The sequence below is a fragment of the Capricornis sumatraensis genome, chromosome 5 (genome assembly GCF_032405125.1).
Source record: "Capricornis sumatraensis isolate serow.1 chromosome 5, serow.2, whole genome shotgun sequence".
Lineage (NCBI taxonomy): Eukaryota > Metazoa > Chordata > Mammalia > Artiodactyla > Bovidae > Capricornis > Capricornis sumatraensis.
The window spans coordinates 30,566,525-30,593,260 of record NC_091073.1 but is presented as its reverse complement, the minus strand read 5'-3'; the positions used below and the strand labels follow the sequence as shown (position 1 = coordinate 30,593,260).

Below are 26,736 nucleotides of genomic sequence, written 5' to 3'. Positions count from 1 at the left end.
TCAGTCCAGGAAGGGTACACTCCCTTCCCATTCTCACCTAAAAAAATACTAATATGACTTTTTAGAAAACTCAGATCCTAGAGACTTGCCCCAAATTATATAATTTTGGCCCTTCCATGAGTCTGTCCTCTATTTCTTGATTTCATACCTACCACCTCTGCCTTCTAGGAGATGTATTAATTAACAATACTCACTTTCACATGCACATTTCTTGCCTTGATTAGAAAGCAACAGAAGAGTAAGAAGCAGATGTGGGGAGGTGACCTTCCTACCACCTGAGTGCCCTTCAATAATTTCCTTAGTAATAATGTGTGATACTCAGAGCTCACACTCTATGCCAAGCCATTTCCAGGTATTACATCTTACTTAATCTTCACAAGAGTTATAAGAGACTGGCCTTATTGTCCTTTCAGTAGATTAGGAAACTGAGACTTAAGGAGGTTAAGAAACTTTCCCAAGGTTATACCTTGAAATGGTAAAGCCTAGATAAGAACCCAGGGAGCTAGACCCCAATAGCATGAGCTATTACCAGCCACCTACCAGACTTCTCCCCCATGCTAACCATCTGTGATCTTTCCTTTCCTCATCTTTAAATCAGGACAGTGATACCTCTGGAGACAAATTCTTATGAGGGCTAAAATAGCATGCGGAGTACTTGGGTAATGCCTGAATCTATAACTGACAGTCAAGTATAGAGAGAACAGGCTGTACACTGAGTTTATACACCCTCAAACCATGATGGCAGCTGACACTAAAAGTTACACACCAGGGATAACTGAGTGTTTTCTCATCTCTAACCAGGGAGCATTAATGAGTGTCTGACAGGACTGCTATGATGACTATAAACATAAATTTGAAGGTATTTCAAACTTATAAGTTGTTATAAAAACTACATGCATAATCAGATGGAGAAGACACTTTAATCATCACACCCCTGGAATTAAATACATGGTAGTTTACAGAAACAAAATATACTATCTGAAAACAAGTCATGAGTCAATTCTGCTACTGGGAAATCTCTGCCCTACTGCACAGACCTTATTAAAACCCTTCCCTCATCTGTAGGAACAGCCATCTTCCAAAGTCTGCTGTAAGGCTCTGACTTTGAGCATTCAGTGGGATATTAAGGTTATAGACCATCACAATATTTCAACTATTTCCTCTTTGAGAGATCAGTGAAACAGCTGTATAAGAATTTAATTGATAACAGAATTTAGAGTGTAAATATGTCACAGCATTATCAAATTATAAGATTCTAATTATTACCAACTGATTCAAGCCTTTTTCCCCAAATTCAAGTCTTATTCCCACATACACTTAACTGTATCCATGTTTCTTAACATGGCACTTTCTTTTCTTACATAGCAAAGCTGAGATTTCCATTTCTCCCTACAAGCCAAATATTTCCTCTTCATAAACATGCTCTGAATTGTTAAGAGAGAAATTCACAGGGAACAAATATTGGCATGTAGTAAACTATACTTTGTATTTTGTTACTATTGTTGGCATTTAAACAGAAGGATGTCATGATAAATGCCTTGCCAGGAAAAAGCGTAAGTCTTTTTAATCTCTGTTGATATAAATTCAATTTCTTTTACAATAATATTTATCACCCCCTTTATTACCTCTGGCAGGAAAAGTTTTTTAAGTTCTATTCCCACATTCATATAAGCATGTAAGAGAGCAAAACTACCACCAAAAATTAAAAAGGGCTAAATAAAGCAGTATTTATTGAATATAAGGACTTCCCTGGTGGCTCAGAGGTTAAAGCGTCTGCCTCCAATGCAGGAGACCTGGGTTCGATCCCTGGGTCGGGAAGATCCCCTGGAGAAGGAAATGGTAACCCACTCCAGTATTCTTGCCTGGAGAATCCCATGAATGGAGAAGCCTGGCAGGCTACAGTCCACGGGGTTGCAAAGAGTCGGACACAACTGAGCGACTTCACTATACTATACTATACTATTGAATATAAAAAATACTATATTACTTAATACTACATACCCCAATTGAGTATCAATGAGTATTTACAAATAATTTCCAATCACATATAAGTGTACCTAAAGGGAGTTTCTTCTAGATCCTTTGAGGTAATAAGATATTTCGCTTCAATAACATGAAGTTTGCTTTTTGGTAAAGGAAGTATTGCCCTTTTGTGAGAAAGAAGAAACTGAAGTTTAAAAAAAAACTGAGATGACCCAGAGGGATGGTACAGGGAGGGAGGAGGGAGGGGGGTTCAGGATGGGGAACACGTGTATACCTGTGGCAGATTCATGTTGATGTATGGCAAAATCAATACAATATTGTAAAGTAATTAACCTCCAATTAAAATAAATAAATTTATATTAAACAAAAACAAAAACCCATGTTGCATTCTAGGAGAATATATACATACTATATTTTCCTAAGTCTCTAGGAGACAAAGATGTATATAGTTCAGTGCTTTCTGATGATAGTCACAGATTATTTTTTCTACCTGGAAGTTTCTACTCACCAAGGCAGAATAAAAGTAAATCCGGTTTTTAAAAATCCAAATGTTAGTTTATAATGAGTGAATGTAGGCTAAAGTGATAGTTACTGTCTTTTTTTAGCAAATCTAAAAAAAAACCAACCCGTCATTCTAAAGTTGAAAAAGTCCTTAAAGTTAGATCAAGTGGAAACTATCTAACTTACTCTCCATCAAGTGGAAACTAACTTTGAATGATATTACTCAAAATTTTTCAGTTTTATATTGTAGTTACGTGCAACTCTACTGTAACTACATGTTAGGCCTCTGAATTAATGAAACCAACTAGAGCAATTAGTTTACCTTTTCAGTGGGAACTGAGCTGCATTTGACTTTCCATGTAAACAGTGAAATTAAAACTGCATTCTAAGTAGGAGAATTTAATCAACCACAGCAGTGATTCTCAAACTTTCTCAGACATCAGAATCATCTGGAAGACTATTAAAACACATTGTGGGACCCCCAGCCTCTAGAATTCTGATTCTACAGGCCTAGTATGGGGCCCCTCAGTCTGCTTCATTAACAAGTTCCCAAGAGATGCTGAAGAGAAGGTACCACTGCTCCGAGTGACTCAGAAAATCAAGATTGAGGAAGTAACTCACAATGTTCTGGATCTCATTCCCTCAAATCCTCTAAAATTATCATTCATCTGCTTAAAGAGTTCATTATTCACATGCATGTCTTCAGGAAGGAATTCTCCTCTCAATTTTATAAAGATGAAAGTAGAACCACAAAACTGACGACTAAAAATTCTATACGTCCAGCTGGCCCGTGAACAACATGGGGTTTGATCTGGGCAGGTCCACATATATATGGGTTTTTTCCCCAGTAAATAACACAGCACTACACAATCCATGATGGGCTGAATCCACGGATGCAGAGCTTTGGCTAGAGAGGAACCATGGGTGTGGAGAGCTGACTCTAAAGTTTCATGCCTATTTTTGACTAATCTTCATGTTGTGCAAGGGTCAACTGTAAACAATTTTAATTTCAGAATCTGGTGCACAGAGATCTTACTATTTAGGATAAATCCACTACAAACTTACAACATCAGGCAGGCAAGCATTCGTACTGTTCATGCTGAGAATAAGAAAGCTGTGGAACAGTGAGGATACAGGTCTAATCTAAAGCCACAGGGTTAGGTAACTGAACCACCTCCAAGTCCCCTTCCTGCTGGTGTTCTCCTTACACAACAATCTCCCTCTACTGGACCAGGACAAGCAGAGGGGAGCTACCTCTGTGACACAGAGCCTAGACACTATCAACAGTCCAGTGGACAACAGTATATTCTGTAAAACCGACCATAAAAGCACTCTCACACCATGCGGGCAAACTTAAGGCTGAATGAAGTGAAAGTGGCTTGGTCACGTCCAACTCTTTGCAACCCTATGGACTGCAACCTGCCAGGCTCCTCTGTCCCCGGGATTCTCCAAGCAAAAATACTGGAGTGGGTAGCCATTCTCTTCTCCTGGGGATCTTCCAGACCCAGGGTCTGAACCCAGGTTCCCCCGCTTTGCAAGCAGATTCTTTGCCATCTGAGCTACCAGGGAAGCCCAATTTAAGGCTAAAAGAATTCAATACAGACAACTTTAGGTTCCAGTTGGTCCAATTTTACTGTCTCCCCTCTCAACCTCCCACTGTGGGCACCTGGATGGCTTAATGTTTTCTATGGACAACCAAGAACCAGAAATTACTTCCTCTAGTATTATTACTTTTCTGTGGACTTGAATTTCATTTTAGTCTGTACTTTCAGGTGTAATTTTCTCCTTGACCCTCTAAGAACTTGAAACACCAAATGAGGTCATCTTTGAGCAAGCATCACCATAATGACGTTTGCTGAAACTGTATCACAATTTCATGTTACACATACCCGCACACATGTGCTTTCCTCTCTCTCTGCCCATTCCTAAAACGTTTTATCTTTGGTATTTTCCTCTTATTCTATAGGCTTTCCCCAAGAATATTTTTTTCATTTTCATGGTTTAAAATACTATTCTAATGACACTATGATGACTCCCAAATTTAAATCTCCAGCTATGAGCAAATAAATGAATTTGACCAACAGATTAAAAATGATTGATCACCCCATGCACCTCTGGTCAATTAATCTATGACAAAGGGGGCAAGACTACACAATGGTGGAAAGACAGTGTCTCCAACAAGTGGTGCTGGGAAAGCCAGACAGCTACCTGTAAAAAAACGAAATCAGATCATTCTTTAATACCATACACAAAAAATAAGCTCAAAATGGATTAAAGACTTAAATGAGAGACTGGATATTATACAACTATAAAAACATAGGCAGAACACTCTGTGACATAAGTCACAGCAAGATATTTTTGATCTGCCTCCTAGAATACTGGAAATAAACCAAAAATGAATGGGGCCAAATTAAACTCAAAAACTTTTGCACAACAAAGGAAACCACAAACAAAATGAAAAGACAATCCACAGATTGGAAGCCAATATTTACAAATGATGTGACTGACAAGGGATTAGTCTCCAAAATGTACAAACAGCACGTGAAGCTTAATACCATCAAAAATAATCCAATCAAAAAATGGGCAGAAGACTTAAATAGATATTTCTCCAAAGAAGACATAAAGATAGCCAAGAGGCACATGAAAAGATATTCAGCATCACTAATACTGAAATGCAAATGAGGTATCATCTCACACCAGTCAAAATGGACACATGCACCCTAATGTTCATTGCAGTACTGTTTCCAAGAGCAACCTAAATGTCATCAACAGAGGAATGGATAAAGAAGATGTGTGTGTGTGTGTACATATATATATACACACACATATGCAATGGAATATTACTCAGCCATTAAAAAGAATGAAACAATGCTGTTTGCAATAACATGGATGGACCTAGAGATTCTCATACTGACTGAAGTAAGTCAGACAGGGAAAGGGAAATATATGATATCCATTATATGTGGAATCTAAAACGAAGTGATACAAATTAACTTATTTACAAAAATAGAAACAGACTCTCAGACTTAAGAGATAGAACTTATGGTTACGGGGGCAGGGGGACAGTTAGGGAGTCTGGGATTGGTATGTACACACTGCTATATTTAAAGTGGATAACCAGCAAGGCCCTACTGTATAGCACAGGGAACTCTGCTCAATGTTATGTGGCAGCCTAGATGGGAGAGGAATTTGAGCAAGGATGGAACATGTATATGTATCACTGAGCCCCTTCACTGTTCACCTGAAACTATCACAACACTGTTAATCAACTATACTCCAATATCAAATAAAAAGTTTTAGAAAGGATACCACACACACAAAAAATCAAAAAGTCAAAAAGCCATAAGAGCATTAAAAAATAATACATATATATATAATTACTGAATAAAAATGATTAGTGGTAGTGTTACTGTGTCTCATTACAGACCCTCAAGGGATTGATTTTACATTATATGTGAAAATAGTTTCTAAAACACTATAACAGGGCAGATGTATATTTCCATTAACCAACAGTGAAGTCTCACAAAAAAGTCTCACAAAGTCTCTCAAACTAAAATTTAACTAAAGACATTTACAACCTGTACTGGGGGTGGGGGTGGGGGGGTAAGAGAAAACTACAAAAGTTGGGCTGGCTTTAATATTTCCCCAGTGGTAATCTTCCTTTAAAAAGAAAGCTAAGCCCATAAATGTATAACCAACTGGAACTGCTCATGGCCAAGCAAGTAAGGATCAAGGATCCTAGAGTCATATAACACTAGGAAATGATCAAAGAGAAAACTCATTAAAGCAGTAAATTTAAAAGAGACAAGAAAGAAGCAAAACATATTATAAAGAACATAATGACTGCAGGTTCTGATATGCATGTCACTGTGTTTTTAAAGAATATTTGCCAAAGCAAAGAAAAACACTCTAGATAAAAGTATCCTATATAAAATATCATAAAATAATTTTGTCATTTTATTTATTTATTCATAGAATTTAAGGGTTTCCCTGGTGGCTCAGTCAGTAAAGAATCTGCCAGCATTGCAGGAGACTTGGGTTTGATCCCTGGGTTGGGAAGATCCTGGGAGAAAGAAACGGCAGCCTGTTCCACTATTCTTGCCTGGAAAATCCCATGGACAGAGGAGCCTGGCAGCCTACAGTCCATAGGGTCACAAGACTTGGACACGACTAAGCCACCACCCATAGAATTTAATGCCTCTTTTTCTGTAAGTTAGACTATATGTGGAAAAGAGACATTAAATTCCTGACCCATATAGGTCATATCATTAAATATAAGAGCCAGGACTTGAATGTACTACACCTTGACTCAATAAGAAAGTCCTACCATTCTTTTCATGTATCCATGTTTCCATCTGCATGGATCTGGTTATATTAAATCCATAAATTAAAATTTAAAAGAATCTCTAAATTTTATGAGTTTATTTATGGAAGATATCATGAATGTTAGAGTTTTCATGTTTTCAGATTCTGGGGAAAAAAACACATAAATTATCATCTGAAAACAGTGGGTTAACGAAACAACACTATTGGATGATTTCAAATGTGTTGATCTTTTAGGACGTTTCTAGAACTCAGAAATTACAGTTGCTATGTATGATACTGGAAGTTTTGTGAATTACTTGGCCTACAGTATTTTTTTTTTAAGAATTTAATTTCCTTTTTTTAAAAAAAGGAAATAAAGTTAGCATGCATACAAATTCAGTGAATGTAAAGAACACATATACAAACATCTTAAACTTTTATATCAACCCTTAAAAAGGCTCTATTTCTTAGTTGGTTTTTACTGCTTGTTCAAGTTCATTCTTCAAATATATACTTCAAATATATATATACTTTTCAAGATAATGTTCTGAAATTGAGAGAAACACACAAGCTAAAGATGAATAAACACAATAACTCTTTTTTGAAAACCTAATGAACTGGAAGCGAATAATTAAATATCTACAAAAGGAAGACCAAGAAAAAAAGCACATACAATTTCTAATTTAAAACAGTCTACCAAGATCCATGGTAAACACTGAGGCTGAATACACTCTAGATCATCACATAACAGAAGTTGATGCTTCTCATCCTCTCTTCTCACGGCATTTTTAGACTCTATGAATTTAAAATACTCCAATGTGTAAAATGTTCATGCTTTATAAGACAGTGATTATTTAAGCATGCACAGTGACTCATGACTCACTGCCCCTATGTTATCCAGCTTTCTGTGTTGTGTGTAGTAAGCTGCTTCAGTTATGTCGCGTTAGCTTTGCGACCCTATGGACTGGAGCCCACCAGGCTCCTCTGTCCAAGGGATTCTCCAGGCAAGAATATGGGAGTGGGTAACCAGTCTCTCCTCCAGGAATCTTCCCCACCCAGGGATTGAACCTACGTCTCTTGCATCTCCTGCATTGGTAGGTGGGTTCTCTACCACAAGCTCTACCTGGGAAGCCCCATCTAGTTTTACGAACGACCAGAAAATTGTCCCCGTGATAGCTGCAAATGCAGAGCTCTGAAATTACAAACTCGGGTCCCCACACTCAGCTCTAGACACAACCACCTTTTTCCTGTTTCTGAGTTTTCCTTTCCACAAATTAAATCTGTACATCTTCATTGTAAAGATGTCATGAAGAGTAACTCATGACTGAGGTATAATGAAGGATGTAAGATTTCACAGTTAAAGACTATATTTAAAGGGACAACAAGTACTATGGATATTTTACAGAATGAACAATTCCACATGTCCTTGACACTTACTATTGTCTCAAACTTTTCTGCCTTTTTTTACTTCATTATAGATACTTGTGTTTCAACACAGAAGTGGATTAGTCATTCTCATTAATTTTGGGGAGGGCTGTCAAAAAGTAGAATAATGTAAATGATACTTACATGACGATGAATATTTTTTAAATGATAATGAAATCTAATTTAACATTGTTCACAAGTTGAAGTTACTCTTACTAAGAATAAACCATTACCATACTGATTCAGACTGGCTAACGAGCACAACGTCCACTCTTTGATCCTGGCTTTAAGAGATAATGAAGAAGGAAACAACCCTTTTCCTTCACGTCACTCAATTTCAAAGACTAGGTCACATGCAACCCCCCAAATCTAAGTCTCTCTTAATAAACTATTATTGATCACAGTCATTATTTAAATTTTATTCTAAATATTCTCCATTTCAGAGGTAACATATTATGAGTTTAAAACTCGCTTGTGACATAGGTCTTCCTTATATTTTCTACTTTAAAAAAAATTAGAAAAGGACAGTTTAGTTTTAACATCTGAAATCTGATAGAAAAGTATGACCACAATGTTAAAGATTTTAGGCTTTCACACTGACTTGCAGGTCACAGGTCCACTTGGTCATTTTATGTCCAGAGGCTTGCTTCTCCTGGATTTAATCTATCAAGCAGCAAAAACTGCACTTTCCTATGTTCCTATTTAATTACTAACATCAGAAAACAGCAATTTGGAATTAAAATTTGTTTTCTAAAAATAGAGAAGACTCTACAGAAATACTTCACAGATACATAATTTAGAAAAGCCTTTCAACTGTTAAGCTGGCAAGAATGAAAGGTAACCCAGAAGAGGAATGCTGCTGAGGAAACTGAACAGAACTTAAAACACTTACAATTCCAATTAATCTAGTATTAATATGTGGCTGTTAATCCTTAAACATGTCTAAATGTGTCCATGGTGCAGAAATTAAAATGTCCCTATACTCTGGGATTTTTCATCTATCGAATGTACAAAGAGAGTGCTTTTTCCTTTTAAGTTCAGAGTCCTATTTGTACGTCCCATCGGCGCTGACATAACTTAAAAATACACCTAGACTGGCAGCCTACTGGGAAGTGCAACAGGGACAGCCAACAAGGAAGAAAACGACCCTGGCCCAGGAGCAAGATAGTAAACACAACGTGAAGGCAGAGAAGCCAGGAACGCAAGGGGCTGTAGGGAGAGCGCTGCGAAAGGGCAGTGAGTAGGTCAGTTCAAAGCAGACTGGGTCCTTCAGCACTTCCACATGTCTCACTATATGATTCAGCCAACTGATGAAAGACCATGTAAAAACCTCTTACTGCTCCAGCTCCTTAAAACAAACATTCCCTGCCTCTGTAGATTTTGAAATAAGAAAAGAAAATAATTGATAGAACCAATCACAGTCATTGTAAGTGGCTATTCACAGCAAGATTATTTGGAAATTGCAAAATATTAACATCATAAACCAAGCCCCAAAGACACATTTCATATAAAGTATATAATTCAGAATTTCAACATGAGTTTTACATTGTTATTCAGATATGTTAATACAATTAATAGACTTTCTGAGTGCCCACTCCGGGGCAGGCACTGTCCTAAGTATTTAAGGTGTAACAATAAACACAATATTCTCAAGGAGCTTCCATTCTAGTGAAAAAGATAGGCAATACGTGGCATGTTTAAATGCACCAAAAAAAACCCATAAAGCATTGTATTATGAAAATGAAAATGCTGTAATGATTACTTCATCTATAAAATAAGTAGAAATTACAAACTGAAAATTCTCTGGACTTTACTATCTACAATACCTGTAGTTCAAGAGTTTTCAAGGATTAAACATTCAAAGACTTCCTCCATTATTTCCTTAGTTGAAACCAAAACTAATAACTAACAAGCTTCTAATCCTTTTCCCTCCCTTGAAAATACTCCCTAACTGTTGCATTATAAATATTTCATGTGCACAATTATAAAGGATTTCACATACTGTATTTGTCACAGTTTATAAGACACTCGATCTTGAACTATTAGAGGGCAGAAAAGCCTTTCCCCCCCCTTTTTTTCTTCTTCATGAAATTAGCACAGTGCACAGTATTTAGAATAAATAAAGCACAATCTTGAATTACAAAAGGTATTTAAAAACCATTTTAGTTTCATAATGGTACAGAAACACCTTCTAACTTTACCATAATGACTGAGTTTTGTTCAAGTACTCTAAAGTTATAGTTTAGAATGTTCTGATTAATTAAAAATGGGTCAAGATTAATGTTGTACTTGAAACTTAAGTGCTGCTTTTCAGACAGTCATGGAAATAGAGTCATGGCTTCACAGTTTAAGAAGATCCCATCCAAGTTGGATTATTTAAACTTGCAATAAATAGATGTATTTTCTTGGAAAAATATCTATTGTTACAGTAGAACTTGAGTTTCCTTTCTAACAAGATTGTATGATTACTCGTTTATATTGTTCTTTCCGCAGGAATTAACACACCCCCTGTTTGCATCCTGTTATTCACTTAGAGCTTCCCTTCGCTCTACTCTCTCCCTAACAGTGGGAGAGTGGTTTTCACCACACACAGAAATCCTAATCACTGTCCTCAAGCTCCACATTTCCCTATTTGCACTTAGTATCTGTTTAGGTCATAACGATCACCTGAAAATTTTATTCTCTGTGTGCTTTCAAAATGCTGCATTGCCTTCCTAGACCACTGGTGGTCTGGGGGAGACTTTGGGATTTTTCACTGATTATTTCACTCACCTTCCACCTAACTTTATTCCTGTATTGAACAACCCTACAGTAACTGCTTAGAGTACACATTTCACTTAACCTCAAGCAAACACACATAAGTCTTTCTAAAACTGTCTACATCTGGATTTGTCTTTCTAAAGACAAAGAAAAAATATTTAAGTTACATAGGGCATAAAATCAGATTAAATCATTGTCCTAAACTTATCTAGATTGCTTATAAAAATACAGATGCCTGGGTTCTGGATAAACCTAATCAGAATCAGCAAAAGAAAGGTCACATCCTAGAATGTGCATTTAACAACCTTTCCAAGTTATGCTGAGGCACACTTAAGTATAAAAACCAGTAATTCAAAGGACCTCAAATGAAGGATACTTTGATGAAGGAATGACACTAAGAGGGTAATGAGAGCCTACTGTCAAATACACTGAACCAGAATAAAACATAAACTCATTAGTGAAGAGCCCAGAAAACCCTTTTTAACAAGTAACAATTCCATAATGAGCCCTGCTAAACTATCACATCCTTTATAAGGTAGATTTTGGAAACGCTTTTACTTGTGGGATTTAACAGGATACACATCCAATCATGAAAAAATATGTATAGATAGTTTTTAATTAAATATGCATATATTAATGTGTGTATGCATATGTATAAGCATAAACACATATACACACAGAGAGAGAGAAAGACAGCCTCAAAAGCAGTAAGTATTAATATATTAGTACTTAAATTGCACACTGGCTATCCTCTAAGCAGCTTCAGTTCTGCCCCACTGCCTCTAAACAGGAAAATCCTACACATCTTCCCCCTCTCTTTAACATATAAGCTGATTGCCCATGAGGGAGGAGCAGGAAACAAAAAGGCAAAATGATCATGTCAGTACATCTTTATCAGAGTGAAGGAATAATGCCTCCTTGTTTCTAGACTATAAACTCTCTAAGGGCAGAGACTACATTGTATGTGTCACAGACGCCCCATCACAGGTCTGACAGCACCGCATGTGAAGAGATGCTGAAGGTCAGGACTGCATCCCAAGAAGCTGGGAGTGCCCCTGAGGTTACAGTCGACAACAGGGGCTCCCAAACCTGCCACCACACCAGAGTATTTGATTCCAGTGTGCTCAGTAAGGCTCAAGATCTGTTAGAAATGCCCAGCGGACAACTGATGCTGACCATCTGGGGACTAATAGTTTGAGAATCACAGACCGAGGGAAAAGTCTTCAGGATTTTGCTATATATATGGTTCCCAGAAGACAGAAGTAACCGAGATGTGGTCTGCAGAAACAACAGAGAGAGTCTGGAAAGTTAGTTTCTAGCTCCTGCTCGCAAAATGACTGTACAGCTGATACACAGACACACCACTCAATATCTCATAACTCACCCCAAAGATGAAGGGTCTGGAAAATTCAAAGACTTTTTATACAGAACAGAGAAAATGTTAAGTATCTACTATGAACCTTTAAATATATAACCCTCCCTGAAATTATCATCCTGAAATCAGTGTATATTGCTCAGATTTGCAATCACTGAACTATACAGTTTTTAAACCCAAAATAAACGACATATGGCAGGCAAACAAACCTATAAATAAAAAAGATGCTCAGACTAAACACAGCAAACCATCTAAACACAAACCTAAAGCGAAATAACTGTCTTGCGATATTCTGCACACCAACTGCAAATTCAAGCATCTGTAACTGTGTCAAGGGCAGCACTGTTAGCATCATCTGACCGTCTGTAAGAAGTGCAAAATCTCTGATGACAGTGAAACCTACTGAATAGGCATCTTCCTCTTATCAAGGTCCCTATGTGATTGTGAGCACGTTAAAGGTTAAGAAGCACTGACATAAGTCATTGAGATTGTATCATTCATTCTCTACTGCTGTTGGTCAAATGGCATGGTACATTTAAAAGACTGAACAGTTTCTAAAAACTCTGACATAAAAGCAGAAAAAGAGAAGACAGACAGAAGAGAAATCAAGGAATTGGTCTGCATGAAGAGACCCACTAAAACAGTATTTCCAAACCAAAACTTCCATTTAAAATACTTTATGACTGCAACAGACTGCACGATTAACAAAGATCACCTAGTTCAAATCCCCTGCTTTCAGCTGAGTCAAGCGATGCTAAAAGATTAAAGCAAAATAGTTGTCAGTGGCACACTGGCGACTGAAAGCCAAGTCAAGTCCACTGCCTCCAATAACAAAATGCTCTTCCCAGTGAAAGAAGATATTTTAATTACATTTTCCTGGAGTAAACATATAGTTAGTTATAAAGCAGCAGAACTATACATAACTTTCAAAGGACGAACGAAATGATATATCTGTGAAACACAGTGAAGGAAACCCAGCAAAAATATATCATAGTAGTTAATATGTCTCATTCTTTCCATTAAGAAAAGACTTTAAAAATTTGAGTTGGAAGGAGAAGAACCGGAAAGTGTCATACTTAACATGTGTTATAATTTTCAAAGGATGACATACGTATCCTTTAAGTGGCAGCATCTGTTTGATGAAGACATCGGGAGAACTGATTTTTAGAAATATTAAAAATTAGGCTTTGCTACCCAAGTTTTATTCAACAGCAATAAACAAATCTTTTTCACATAAGGCTAATTTTTTCAGTTTTCAACACAGAAGCAGTAACAGCCATAAGCAACATAAGTACTTGGTAAGCGATTATGGAAAAATTAAACCCTTCTGTCTTACCATCAAAGAAGCTCTTGGCTCTCAGATAACTGACACTGAGCCTAAGAACGGAAAGTTTGTCCAGCTTGTTAATAACATCTTGTGGGAAGGGCAGCAGGCTGGCCAGCCGGTCCAGTTCTGTATTCAGTCGGTCTCTATGCCTCTTTGAAGGATTCGATTTGATTCCTTCAGCTGGGACTGGCTTGACACTGAAAAACAAACAGAATTCTGTAAAATACATGAAAATCTAGAGAGCAAACATTTTTATCATGTTATAACATCTCAACTATTTTTCTAACAAAACATCTAAACCTACTGCAAGTTTATATAAATTTTTTTTCCAAAATGCTTCTTTCACATCTTAATTAAGAAAAACAAGATAATAGGTAAACTCTTTTGTAATGTTTTATTAAAAACTATAAACCCATCACAGGAAAACGCCAAGTACCTCTTCCACACCTCATACATCTGTGGTACATGGTTCCCAGTTAACAAATCTACTAGGGTTTTTTTCTCCCTCAAACACAGCCATTGCTAGGGGGTAGAAAGAAATCTCCATAACTTATGTAAAATTATGCCTCCTTTTGCTTTCTTTCACAAGAATCATCTTGGCATCATTTAGGTTGTAGATAGACAGAAATGACCTTAAATAAAAAGCTGTTTCTTCATCACCCTCAGCTTCCTGTATTAAACACTTTTCATCCTGACAGTGAGAACTTCTCAAAGCCATTCTTGCATCTCCACAGGGTCCTCCAGCCATCTAATGGGGTCCTCCAATATTAAGGCAAGAAAAATCTGACCTCAGTTATTAGTATTTATTGACCGACAAATATTCGAGGTTAATTGCTTACCTGCAATTACTGGCAAATTTTATTTTTATGACATAATTTGTGTCTCAATTAGAAAATCCAATGAAATTCCATCATTTAGCATGATTTTCATCCGAGAGAAAAGATACTAATGGGTAGGAGTAGAACTTGAGTTCAGAAATGAGAAACTGAACGTCACACAAAGGCCTTACCCAGGATTTCATAACACAAATCCATAAAAGTGAATTTACAGATCATCAGATACCCAATGTTAAAATATAGAGAAGATATTATAAAAAAAAAGTCATTTTTAGATCATGTCTCTGCACCCTTCCATTTACCAGAAAATATAAAGATTAAGAGCATTCTTAAGATGAAGACTTCTTCCTCCAGTTTTACTGGAGAAGACAAAGTATTTTTGATGACTCAAATTATAGTATTTTTAAAAGTATAAATTGGCTTGAGTATAATGCTATAACTTTGATTCAATCAAAACATTTCTAAATAGCATGCTTTCAGTGTTACATGAAGTAACATGAAGAAGTAATACTTTTTTTAAAGAAGTAATACTTCATGCAAGAATATGATAGAAAGCAATACGAAAATTCAGTGTATTTTTTACACTGTCCCTAATGGGTAATTTCTTCAGAACTTGTTTATTTCTTTTTGTTTCTGTTATAGTTCATGTCATTCCTACAAAAAAATAACAGTATGAAATTGGTAAAGTGGCATAGATACAAAGTAAGTCCTAGATACTTTCCTGCAGACTTTGTGCATAACTCCATACCTAGTCGGAACTGAAGACTCTCTCTCTAGCTATTTTCCCTAATCACATGTAAAATGAAACTCAAGTCACATCTAGTTACTGCATTTCTCCAATTAATCAACTGAATTTCAACTTTTACTTATAATGTGTGTCCACCCCATTGAATAATTTTCTACCAACCAATCACCTGTTAAATATTTGTTTGCACCTATTATGTCCCGGGCGGTCCCAGAAAACATTCTTCTCCTTTACACTGAGAGAGTGTTACAGGGGCTGAGGACAGTGAGCAACTGCTTGAAAAAAGATTTTTATACAAAAGGGGGTATATGAGCTGAACCTTGAAAGGTGAACAGGATTTCAGCAGGCGGCACAAGTGAGAAATGGTAAACAGTGAGAGGAACTATCTGAGAAGCTCAGAGTGCAAGAGAGAGACGGGGAAGCGGGTTAGGGCCAACTCCTTTCAACAATATTGACCACCCACCACGTGCCACACCCACAACACTGAGCTGTGAACAAAACAGACGAAAGCCCCTGTTCTCCCGAAGCTTACATTCCGATGGGAGGATCCAGAAATAACACAAATGAAGAAAGAAACAAATAAGTATATAACTTTCCAGGCTGGTGAGTGTTGAGAAGAAAAATAAAGCAAGAGAAGGAAGCAAGGAGTGATGTGGTGCTGGTTTTGATCTGCAAGGAAGGTCTCTTGATGCGATGGTTTAGCACAGACAAGGATATAGTGAACGAGTGAGCCATGTGGGCATCTGATGAAAAAAATTCTTGAAAGAGGAGACAGCAGGTTTCCCCACAGAAAAGGTATGAAGTTGGCCCTTGGTATCGGGAAGTCAGCTTCAGCTCTCAGCTGGGGTTTACATGACCAGTCTTGGGCTGCCCTAACTCTGGTGACGGAGGGGATGGGATGCAGGGCAGACCACAGTACAGCCAGTCCTCTTTTCTCAAACATAAATCTGTCACTCCTCTGATCCAAACCGCTCAGCAGCACTGCACAGTCCACGTTCCTTGACCTAACAAACGAAACCCCCTCTTGATCTCTCTATGGCCCCGAACTCTTCCTCTGGTCTCTGATGCCCCAGGCAAAACCTTCCTTGCCTGTTATTCTCCAGAGCAAAGACAGGACGCAAGTCACCCATACGTACTCATGCTCTCATACACGTTACTCCCCAGCATCCCTGTGCTCTGTCACAGCAGCTTCAAAGTGCTGCTCAATTCGATCATGTTTGCTGTCTTCCCCGACCCACTCCTATGATTCCTCCCATCCGACTAGGCACTGTGTGCATCTTATGCAAGTGCCTTCGATAGCCATTCCACGAGGGAGTATTCTGGGCTGATAGCATTTCCCACAACTGAAAATAAAATCCAGTTGTGTGCTCTTGGGAGCTTTCCAGTAATGATTATAAAACACTGGGGAGAAGACAGTAACACAAACAATGAAGCAAGACAAGCTGCTAAGACACAGAAAGAAATAACAGAACAGTCGGAGAAAGAGGTTCAGCGGTGCTTCTACACGTGATATTGCTGCCTGTCTAGTACTGGCTCTTTGCAGAAGTCAGGCCTGCACTAGCAGAAACTATTTCTTTACGCACTGCAAACTGTCCACAGTACTAATGTATTATTATGCACGTACTGGACTATTTAGCAGAAGATCAAATTTCCTAAGTGCTATGCAACCTATATTGCATATACTTATGTGTTACTCTTGTTACGTTGTTAACTTCATCATTTTGTATCTCCAATGCTCAGCATAGTACTTGACACAAAGAGGACTCTCAATTGATGGCTGCTGATCAGAAGAGTCCAGAAAGGAAACGACTGGAGCCTGTCCAAAAGGAGTGATTGTGGGGTAGTAAGGATGGCCTGGCTTGAGATTTTTTAACAGCACTTTGAATCCACCACAAAGCTCATATGTAGCTAGACTCAAATGGTCACTCAACCAGACTGACTTGCTGACTTCCTAGGTACAGGGAGTAACAGGAAAAAAAAAAAAAAAATTGGTGAGGAGAGGTCACAAATGACTGGGATTTGGAGCTCGGGATAACAACTACATTTTCTAATGGAAGGTATGCCAAACAGAGAGAAGGTACTCAAGGATAGACGTCAGTGATGTCAACATTTAGGTATAAAGTTGAGGAAAGGCAGTGGGCAAAAAGAGGACAGAGAAGAATCAATAAGGCAGACAGGAAAAGAATTAGGGTAGAATATTTTGCAGGTCCAGAACAAAGTCAAATGCACAAAGTTACTAAGGAAAGCCAGGGCTGAGAAGTACTGGACTTGGCATTTCAGATCCACTATTGTTAAAGCTGAAGGAATAGACCTGACAAACCTTTTCACTGATTTTGTGAGAAATAGTCACAACTATTTTGTGAAAATACTTCACCCTTATCCAGGCCTATTTAAGATGCACCAAACAGTAAAAAGAGAGAGTAATTCTACATCAATCACACTTGACTTGAGTTATGCAAGTATTACTTCTGTATTCTCTTCAAACCTATGCCAAAACATACTGCCAACCATCTATTTAAACAAAAGGCTAACATTTGAAATATAAATAAATGTCTCCAAAAGATTGGATTTGAGATATTTTGAATTCAGACATCTTCTGAGAGACGGTAGATGCTGATCATGTAAAGGAGTCAATTTATTATTTTTTTTTTAAGCCTTAACCACAAAAATCTTGTCCCAACCTGTAAACCAAAACTGTTGTGAAAGCAAGCCTTCAGCTGACTGCATGCCATGCTTTGCTTTAGAAGCCGTGTGTGCCGTAAGTACTGGTGTAAAAGGCCCAATGGTATGTCCAATGCCAGCTAGCATGCTCCTTGTAAAGCCTTTTTAACATCCCGAGCTAAACTGTCTCTTAGGCTCATAATTTGTGCTCAGTATTTGAAACACAGTTAAAAAACATAAGGACCCAGTTTAACCATAAAGTACTGTAATCGTAGATGTTCATATTTTTATGTGACATTTACCATAAAACCTCAAAATGACATGCAAAGACTGTTTCAGTAATCCTATGAGATTTAGGTGACATTCTCTAACGGAGACTACCTATCACAGGACTGAGTCTGCTCTATCAGCTTTTTCCTGTGGATGGTTTAATCTACTCTCACTGCTTCAAGCTACTTACCAATAACTTGTTTATTTCCAGTCTCTGTACCTGAATGTCCTCAAGTTCATGTTTTTCAGAACTCTGAGCACCCCTTCTCTGCATCTACAACGGTATGACTCTCATTCCAATAGCTAGGATATTGAAGTATTTCTCGATAAATCTGTCTACCATATCCCATTAAGCCCAGCTCCAAACACATTCATTCTTCATTTCCTCCCTATGGCTTCAGTGCATACTTATTTATCTCTAAATGTGGAATATCTACCATCGTAAATTATATGCCTAATGTGATCCTGGAGAGGGCAATCTATGACATGAATAAAGTCAGATTTCACATTAAGCTCAATACAGCTGGGTATCTACTTCCCTATGTGAGGCAAAAAAGGTCTACAAAAACTTCTGAGCATTCTGACTGGCAGTTCCTTGTACGGAGTCTTAGTTTCTCCGTTACTCTCCTGTTCCCACTCTGTGGCGATGATGGCTTCTTCCCTTTCCTGCTTCTGCTATGCTCAAGGAGCAGTGATAAGGTACAAACAGCATGTAATCTTTAGCACAAGACTTTCACAATGAAAGCCAGAACATGAAATACGCCCTGGAAACCACTGTTACTTCCAAAATCCTAAAAGAAAAAAAAAAAAAAAATGTAAGGATGATCCCTTTAGCCTCTTCTGTTTTGAATATGCACTTTTTTCTAAGTCTTCTCCTTGGAACCCATATAGAATACATCTACCATATGCAAAGCACTAAAACATGAAAAATTTTAAGTGGTGGGCAATTGTTAAATTAATAAATAGTCTCAGATATCTACTATGTGCATGGTACTAGGAGGCTCTAGTTGCTACAAAGACAAAGAAAAGACACCTATCTTTTCAGAGCTTTTCTTTCTTACTAGGAGAAGATGCACTCTGCAGCATGGCAAAAATCAGACATAATGTATTGCTCAATAATGTAGGTGCCTTGAAAGTTATGTTGGAGAATTAAGGAAGGTAAGATTCGGCTATAGGTAGAATAAAGGGGGAAGGTTTCATGGAGACGTGGCTTCTCAATCAGGTCTTAAGAGATACGTAAATCGCTTCCAGTTCCATGATGGCTGAGTACATGGCTTTCTGCAACTATCCTTCTCTTCCAGAAAACCATGCCAAACGAGGAAATCAGAGACAGAAACACAAAATCTGTCTTGGATAAAGCAAAGACATAGCTAAACCCAGATGTAAACACAGATATAAACAATAGGAAGATGAAAAATAGGTAAACAATGAAATCGATGACAATGGAGAACAGAAAGGAAATGTAATCAGAGTGTATCACTTAACTCAGCAGTATACAATATATACGGTTTAAAAAATAATGAAACACTGCAAGTGAATTGAATCCAAAATTGTGATAAAACTTATATTGGGAGGATGAAGAAGAGATTAAATAGCATTGATAACCATAACTATCACAATAAAAGATCATCAGATAATGCTTAGTATGCCAAACTTAACATTATACATGTATTTTTTACTTCTTAATGTACATGTGTTGTTTAAAATGAATACTTTTCAAAATAGTATTTCATTAAAAATAAGGTAAAAGAGCGAACTGAAAAACATAAGACAAAGAAAACTAGTATGTAAAGGACATCTCTAATAGAAAAATCTGCAAACATACTATTATTCCACACACACAATCTCAACATAGAAGTTCAATTGCCCACCCCATCTTTTTTGCCTATGAAGTTGACAATGAATATTTGCAAAGCAAAAATGCAAGGATATAGGCTCCCCTACAGACCACCAATAGGAATATAACTTTTTTGGTAATCTGACAGTATGTTTCAGAGCATAATATCTGGCTCAACCTTAAAATTACATCATATTTTTGTACCCTAAATTTCCACTTACAGGAATTTTTCCCAAAGGAATGAACTAAAACTTCATACAGAAATTCACAAAACTCAAGGATATTCTTTGAAGTACTACTTGAAGTATTGAAAGATTAGAAAGAAAAAATTTCTGCCTCAAAATAAATTACAGAACATTAGCAGAAGGGACTACTCTGCTGCCACTGAAAACAATGTTTTGCAGGAGGTGAGGCTGGTAGTAGCTCAATGAAAATAGAAGGAAAGGAACCAAGAAGGCAGGGCGTGAAAGTACATATGGAGTGAAACAAGCATACCATGAGGTAGGGGCAATGTTGAATAATTTATTTCAGAACACTATTCGAGAAAAAACAGTGAGCATTATAAGGAAATCTCCATATATGGGTGTACCATACACATCACTGAGCATATTCACCTGGACAATATTGTGAAGTTGGAACAAACACAAGCTTTGGAGCCAAAAGATCTAGAATCTGATATTCAAACTCAGCCTTTCATTTACTACCTAACAACTTTGAATCTGAACCTTAGGTTCCTATAGAGGAAACTGAAATAATAATAAAACCTTTTCATAGTACTACTATAAAAATGAAATAAAATTCTGCAGAGCACTGTGCATGCCTTTGTCACAGTAAACACTAACAAAGAGTAGTTTTTTGTTACATTAAACCAGTATGCAAAAAAAATCAATTTTAAAAGAAGCATAGAAATAGAAAGGTACTGGTGTCAAAGATCTGATGGTATTAACTTCTAAGCAACTGTCTTAATTATGTGCATCAATAAGCACGTACTATGTTAAGTTTTTCACTAGCGGAGTACCACATGTCATCACCCACAATTGAGAACATATTCGTAGACTGCCTCTTACAGTTTCACAGGAGAAATGGTCATTCTGTGACAGTGTAGGCTAAAAGTATTTACGAATGAAATTTAAGAGTTTCTGTTTCATCTCTATCATTAGCAGCCTTTACAGATTATAAAACACTTTTCTCCTGCTAATTTTAGTTGTGAGAGTGGCAGTGTAGGTGTGGACTGCCCTGCCTTATTGATCAATCACTTGCTCGGATCAACAAAAGCAAGGAAACCAGACTGCACCTTTTAGTTTAGAACTAGTGTTTTTCAACCTGTATCTCACTGTTTCCTCTTTTCATCATTTATTTTGAATAGATTGCTGCTGCTGCTGCTGCTGCTACTAAGTCACTTCAGTCATGTCCGACTCTGTGCGACCCCATACACAGCAGCCCACCAGGCTCCTCTGTCCCTGGGATTCTCCAGGCAAGAACACTGGAGTGGGTTACCATTTCCTTCTCCAATGCATGCTAAGTCGCTTCAGTCATGTCCAACTCTGTGCGACCCTATGCACAGCAGCCCACCAAGCTCCTCTGTCCACAGGATTCTCTAGGCAAGAATACAGGAGTGGATTGCCATTTCCTTCTCCTTTAACAGGTTACCTATAGCTAATCACTTTCATTCATTTATTTCATAGTTCCAACATCTAAGAGCCTCTACAGCCACTACGTGTAAACTATCTGAAGGAAACTACTTGAATGAAAAACAACAGTGGAGAAATAAGTATGTAACTAAAAAGACTTTTTTTTTTTAAAGCTACTTAGGTAATCGTATCATAGTACACTTAGAACTAACATTTTCAAGAAAACATTGCAAAATTTTATTCAACTAAGTAGGCATCAATATAACTGAGATTCATTTAGTTTAGATAGAATGAATAGCAATTTTGTAAACACAGCAAGGAAGACACTGCTTTTCTATTACTGTTATTAATGTGTTACCAAAGTTAAAGGGTCACCTAAAGGCTGAGAGTTATTTCTAATTCTGACACTTCATGATAGCTGGTTTGATCATCACTACTGTTGATATCATTTTCAGGTGTAGATTTTATTTAATCAACACCTATTATTTGCCAACATTCAGCACTAATTTTCTGCAGAAATGGTAAACTGAAGTACCACTAAAACTTTTTATGTATTAATAAAGCTTAAAAACTACAAAAACACATCCAAAGTTATTTTCATTGGTGGGGGGGAATTCAGACTCTAATTCAGTACTGTGTTTTTCATCTATCTTCATGATGCAAAGTAATTAAAGAAATGAATAACAGGTCCTTCACCACCAAAGAAAAATATTGATAAAAGAAGAGGAGGGTTTAAGTAAAAAGATTGCTTTTTCTTAATTTAAGGTTTTGGTTTTTTTTTTTTTTTTTGGAGCAGGGTTATCTTAAGGAACATTTAAGGAAACAGAGTAGAACCTATTCCTAAGATATCTTTGAAAATCTCTTTAGGAACATAGATTGGATTCAGGGCTGCTTCAGGTCCTTTAATTTTCTACCCTTCATTACCCTAAAAAGAAAGGAAACATTTATTGAGTGTCTACTATGCACAAGATACTTTAGTAGGATTAAACTGAACACGTTTAAAATCATTTTGTACTATCAATAATGATAACTTTGAATGTTGGACTTCACCACTAGGGGGAGTTTATCTTGTTTAATAAATACCATCGAAGACAGGGAGATTTTCAGGTTAAAATGATGTCACCCATTTGATTCCAAAATTTTATAGAATTCTGTATTTAATGGTCATTTTATTAATAGTTCTATGATTATGTTACAACGTATTTTCTTCTAAGTAAAATACAGAGGCTCACTTACAAGGTCAAAGTTAAACAGATCTTAGTATCATTTTCAGCTCAAACAAGATGAATTTTTCAGACAATATACCAACATATTAGAGTGTCTATTAGTTATAAACTAGTAATTTAACTTAAAAAACATTAAAATACTGGGTTTATGGCTCCATTCTTAAAATGGACTCTAACTGCATTTTAAGTTCATCATTTTTCATTCAGTTAAAAACAATTTATGAACAACTTCCCGTGATTCTGTAAATGTCAGCACTAGGCTTTTCTTATGGAGCAGTGACATTTTAAGGCGTTCGTAGGATTAGAAGCCATGCATGATGCTCAGTAAAGATCTGATAAACATCTCTACTAACTAAATAAAATAAGGGTGAATGTGGAAATACTTTGGTTGTATTACAGGAGATATTAAACACAAATATATTAAAGTCTTAGAAAGCATATTTAATTGCTAATAATAAAAGGTACATCCTTAAAAAAAAGAAAATGTGCAATAATATATTTAAAGGGAAAATCTTTAATAAAATGTTAACAAGAAGCCCCAAATGTTAAACTTTAAAATGAATACAAAAATTAAAGCATTTCATTGAAGTCACCTAGGTCCTGTGTAACATACTTCCTGAAATGCAATAACTTACAAATTCTCAGGTTTTCTAACTATACAAATAAAACCTATGATATACATATATATATTATACATTATGTCAAGGGTACTATTGTATTAACTAAAATACACAGAGGTGTCTGTGATGCCTTTCAATTTTAAATAACCATCAAGGACCAAGTCAAATTAGACAAGCACATTTTTTATAAGAAACCATTCTATAAAACACAAGTATTGTAAACCAATGTCAACAGAATTGCCAAGACAAAAACTGCTGACTTGACAGTATTCCTAATGTCAACCACGCTGCAGGATAAGTCTTCCAAATTTTAATCAGTCTATTTATAGATGAATATCCTCTGTTGATGCCAAGTCTAAATCTGAAGGACTGCAATCACTGAAATTCTAAAAGGAAATTAAAACCCCAGAATACTGAAACCTTTAAACTGGTCTTTAATATTAATTTTAAACTGCTATTTTTCTGGTTTGGATTAGTGACCTAAATTTAGTCTTAAGCCACATGCACACTTCTGATTTGTTCTGAGTAACCGTTTAAAGTGTTCTTAAAATTGTTTATGAAAGTTTGAAAAATGTGAAGTAAAATAACTCAAGGATAATAATTAGGAATAAACACATGAACACTGCCAACTCGCAAAAGTAAATCTGTGTTAAGCATGGATTTTTCTTTTTTTTTCTGAAAAAAAATTAAAGTATTTTCCATAATCACATAAATATCCCACCAAAACAAACAAACCTAAGTTTGTACTTTATCAGAATTGACCAAACTTTGAAGTAGAGGGAAAAGGGAATTAAGAGAATGATGCTAAGAATGAAAATGTCTGTTTCAATAATTCCATCTCCAAATCATTTGCAGACCCTAAAACCACTTCCAAAGTGATAAATCTCCCCCAAAAGATGACTTAAAATACAAATCTTCTACTGTATCCTGGCTACTACACTCACTCAAAGCTGCTATCACCTCTATACATTTTATTGATATGTTCACGCTGAGCGCTACAAAATTACTGCCAAATAAGTAAATAAGAGTATAACAGAAAGCCAGTTTCAGGGAACCAAAAAATACCTTCAGAGGCACTCAGCCCCTTTCTTGCACACAGCACGTGTTTAGCTATTTAAAGCATCTCGCCCTACCAGGAGTAAGAATGGTGACCGTCCTCTAACCTAACACAGGAGGATATTAAATGTGAAAGGGGATTTCAAGACGGGCTTAGGTTAACTAATCCACCAGCCCCACAGGGCAGAGGAGAGCTGTCAACAAATTAGGACCACAGCACAGTGAACAGCGCTGCAAATGGCTGGAGGTGTAAAAGGGTGCTCTGGAGAAGGGGTTGGGGGGGGCAGAGAACGGGGGGCACAATTTTTAAAATGCAATCATTAATCACGGAAAAATCCAAGGCCTGGGGTTCTCGACCGGCCTCCAGATTTCGATTCCGCAGACTGCACAGGGAAGGGACCTAATCCCCCGGCCTCGGGGATTTGGGGGCGGGGTGCGGCAGTGTCCCGCGCCTGAGCGCCCACCTCCCCACCGCACAGAGGACAGGCTCCGGAGACTCACGTTTTCTGCACCGGCTTCCGCCGCTTACGACTGGCGTAGGTGATGTTAGCGCTGCTGCTGTTCATGGTGCCTGGCTGGCTGCGGCTCCTCCCGGGCGCGGACGGCCCTGTCCCCGGGACCCGGCGGCAACTGGGACGGGGTTCCACTTAACCGCGGCTGCTCCACCTGCGCCCTCCCGGGGCGATGGCGGAGACACAGCACCCCAGGAGCCGCAGGGCTTCTGCAGCCCCGCACGTCCAGGTGCGCGGCCCGGGCCTGGCGCCGGGGGGCGAGGGGCGGAGACCGGGGAGGCTGGAGGCGCAGGTGCCGTCTGTACCAGCTGAGGCGGCGCCGCGCTGCCCGCAGGTGAGGCGGCGCGAATGGAGGAGGAGCCTGGGCTGCCTGTTTGAAATCCCGGCCTGGGTCGCTCGCTGTGGCGGCGCGCCCCGTGACCGTCGCTGCGGCCCCTTGGGTGAGGGAGGCGCCGCCGCGCTGCGCTGCTCCCGGGATTTCCCCGATCCCGGGTGCTTCCCGCCTGCGGAGCTCGGACTCCGGCCGCCGCTACGGGTGCCACCAGCTTCCGCTCGGCTATGCGGCTACCTCTGGTCTGAGCCGGTGGTCCCAGTCACGCTTTCAGAACCTAGCGTCAAGTGGACTCGCCCTGCGATGCCTCCCGCTGCTGCTTGCACCGGCTGAATAGCAGAAGCGCCCCCGACCCCTCTCCAGCCCCGCCCCGCCCCTCGTAGCCCCGCCCCATCCTACTTGGCCCCGCCCTTCGCTATATTTCCCTTGAGGGCCCCACCCTCCCGGCACGTGATGACGTAAGGCGTAATGACCCCCACCCTCTCCAGTAGCCATCTTCTTGAGGTCAAGGGGAGGAATCTGTGGACACATTTCCAGTCCATAAAGACATGTGACGACAAATTATGTGTAGCCAAAGTCTTTGTAATCAGACAACCTCAAGGAAAGAAATGCCAAGTAGTGAGCTTAAATTCACCTTTGCAAGAGACAGTGAGTCAGCTAACTTTTGGCTAAGCATTACAGTGAGCTGGCAGATAACCTGTGGAACTATAAATCTTCCTAGAGGAGAAGGCTTCAGGAGGCCACATCTGAGTTGAACTTGAAGGCTAGGCATTTTTCTTGCCTTTTTGTTTTGAGTTTGATTTTTGTCTTCGTACAAGACAGTATAGTATCTTTTCCCGTCAGAATAGCTGTTAAACTACAGTCAGATTTCAGGAAGGTGGGAAGGCAGGCAGCAGGAGGCATTTGAGAATAAGCAGTCTGGGATAGCTGGAGAGAGAGAAGCTGGAAGTGAAATCCAGGAATCTAGGGTCAAATCATAAAGCCTGATCAAGAGTCCACATTTTATTCTGCAGTCAGTGGAAACCTTTGAAGGATCCACAGCAGGCAAGAGACATTCTAGTGTTTTGGAAGTTTTAAATGACAGTGCAAGCTGGATTACAGGAGAAAAAGACTGGATGCAGAGAGAGTAGTTAGAGTTGTTGAAGTAGTCCAGGTGAAAGTCCAGGGAAGTGACAGTGGGATGGAGGGGGAAAAGAGCAGATAATAAGGACATAGACAAGAGAGAGCAATCTCAAGTACCTCCAACATTTCTGACTCCTCCTGTGCCTTTACCCAGAAAAGTAAACACAGGTGTGTGTTTTGCTTGTCAGAAGAAGGGCAATCAGACTAAGAAGT

At 38.3% G+C, this 26,736-nt stretch overlaps 1 protein-coding gene across 1 annotated transcript in view; it reads right to left on the bottom strand.

Annotated features, from left to right (window-relative positions):
• AHR (aryl hydrocarbon receptor) overlaps positions 1-25,124 on the bottom strand; it is a 49,070-nt gene extending 23,946 nt beyond the window's left edge. Inside the window, exons 1-2 of the mRNA XM_068972616.1 lie at positions 25,060-25,124; positions 13,686-13,873 (exon numbers count right to left, since the gene is read on the bottom strand). Coding sequence (XP_068828717.1) covers positions 13,686-13,873; positions 25,060-25,124 — 253 coding nt within the window. The remainder of the gene's footprint in view (positions 1-13,685; positions 13,874-25,059) is intronic.
• Between the last annotated feature and the right edge of the window lie 1,612 nt (positions 25,125-26,736).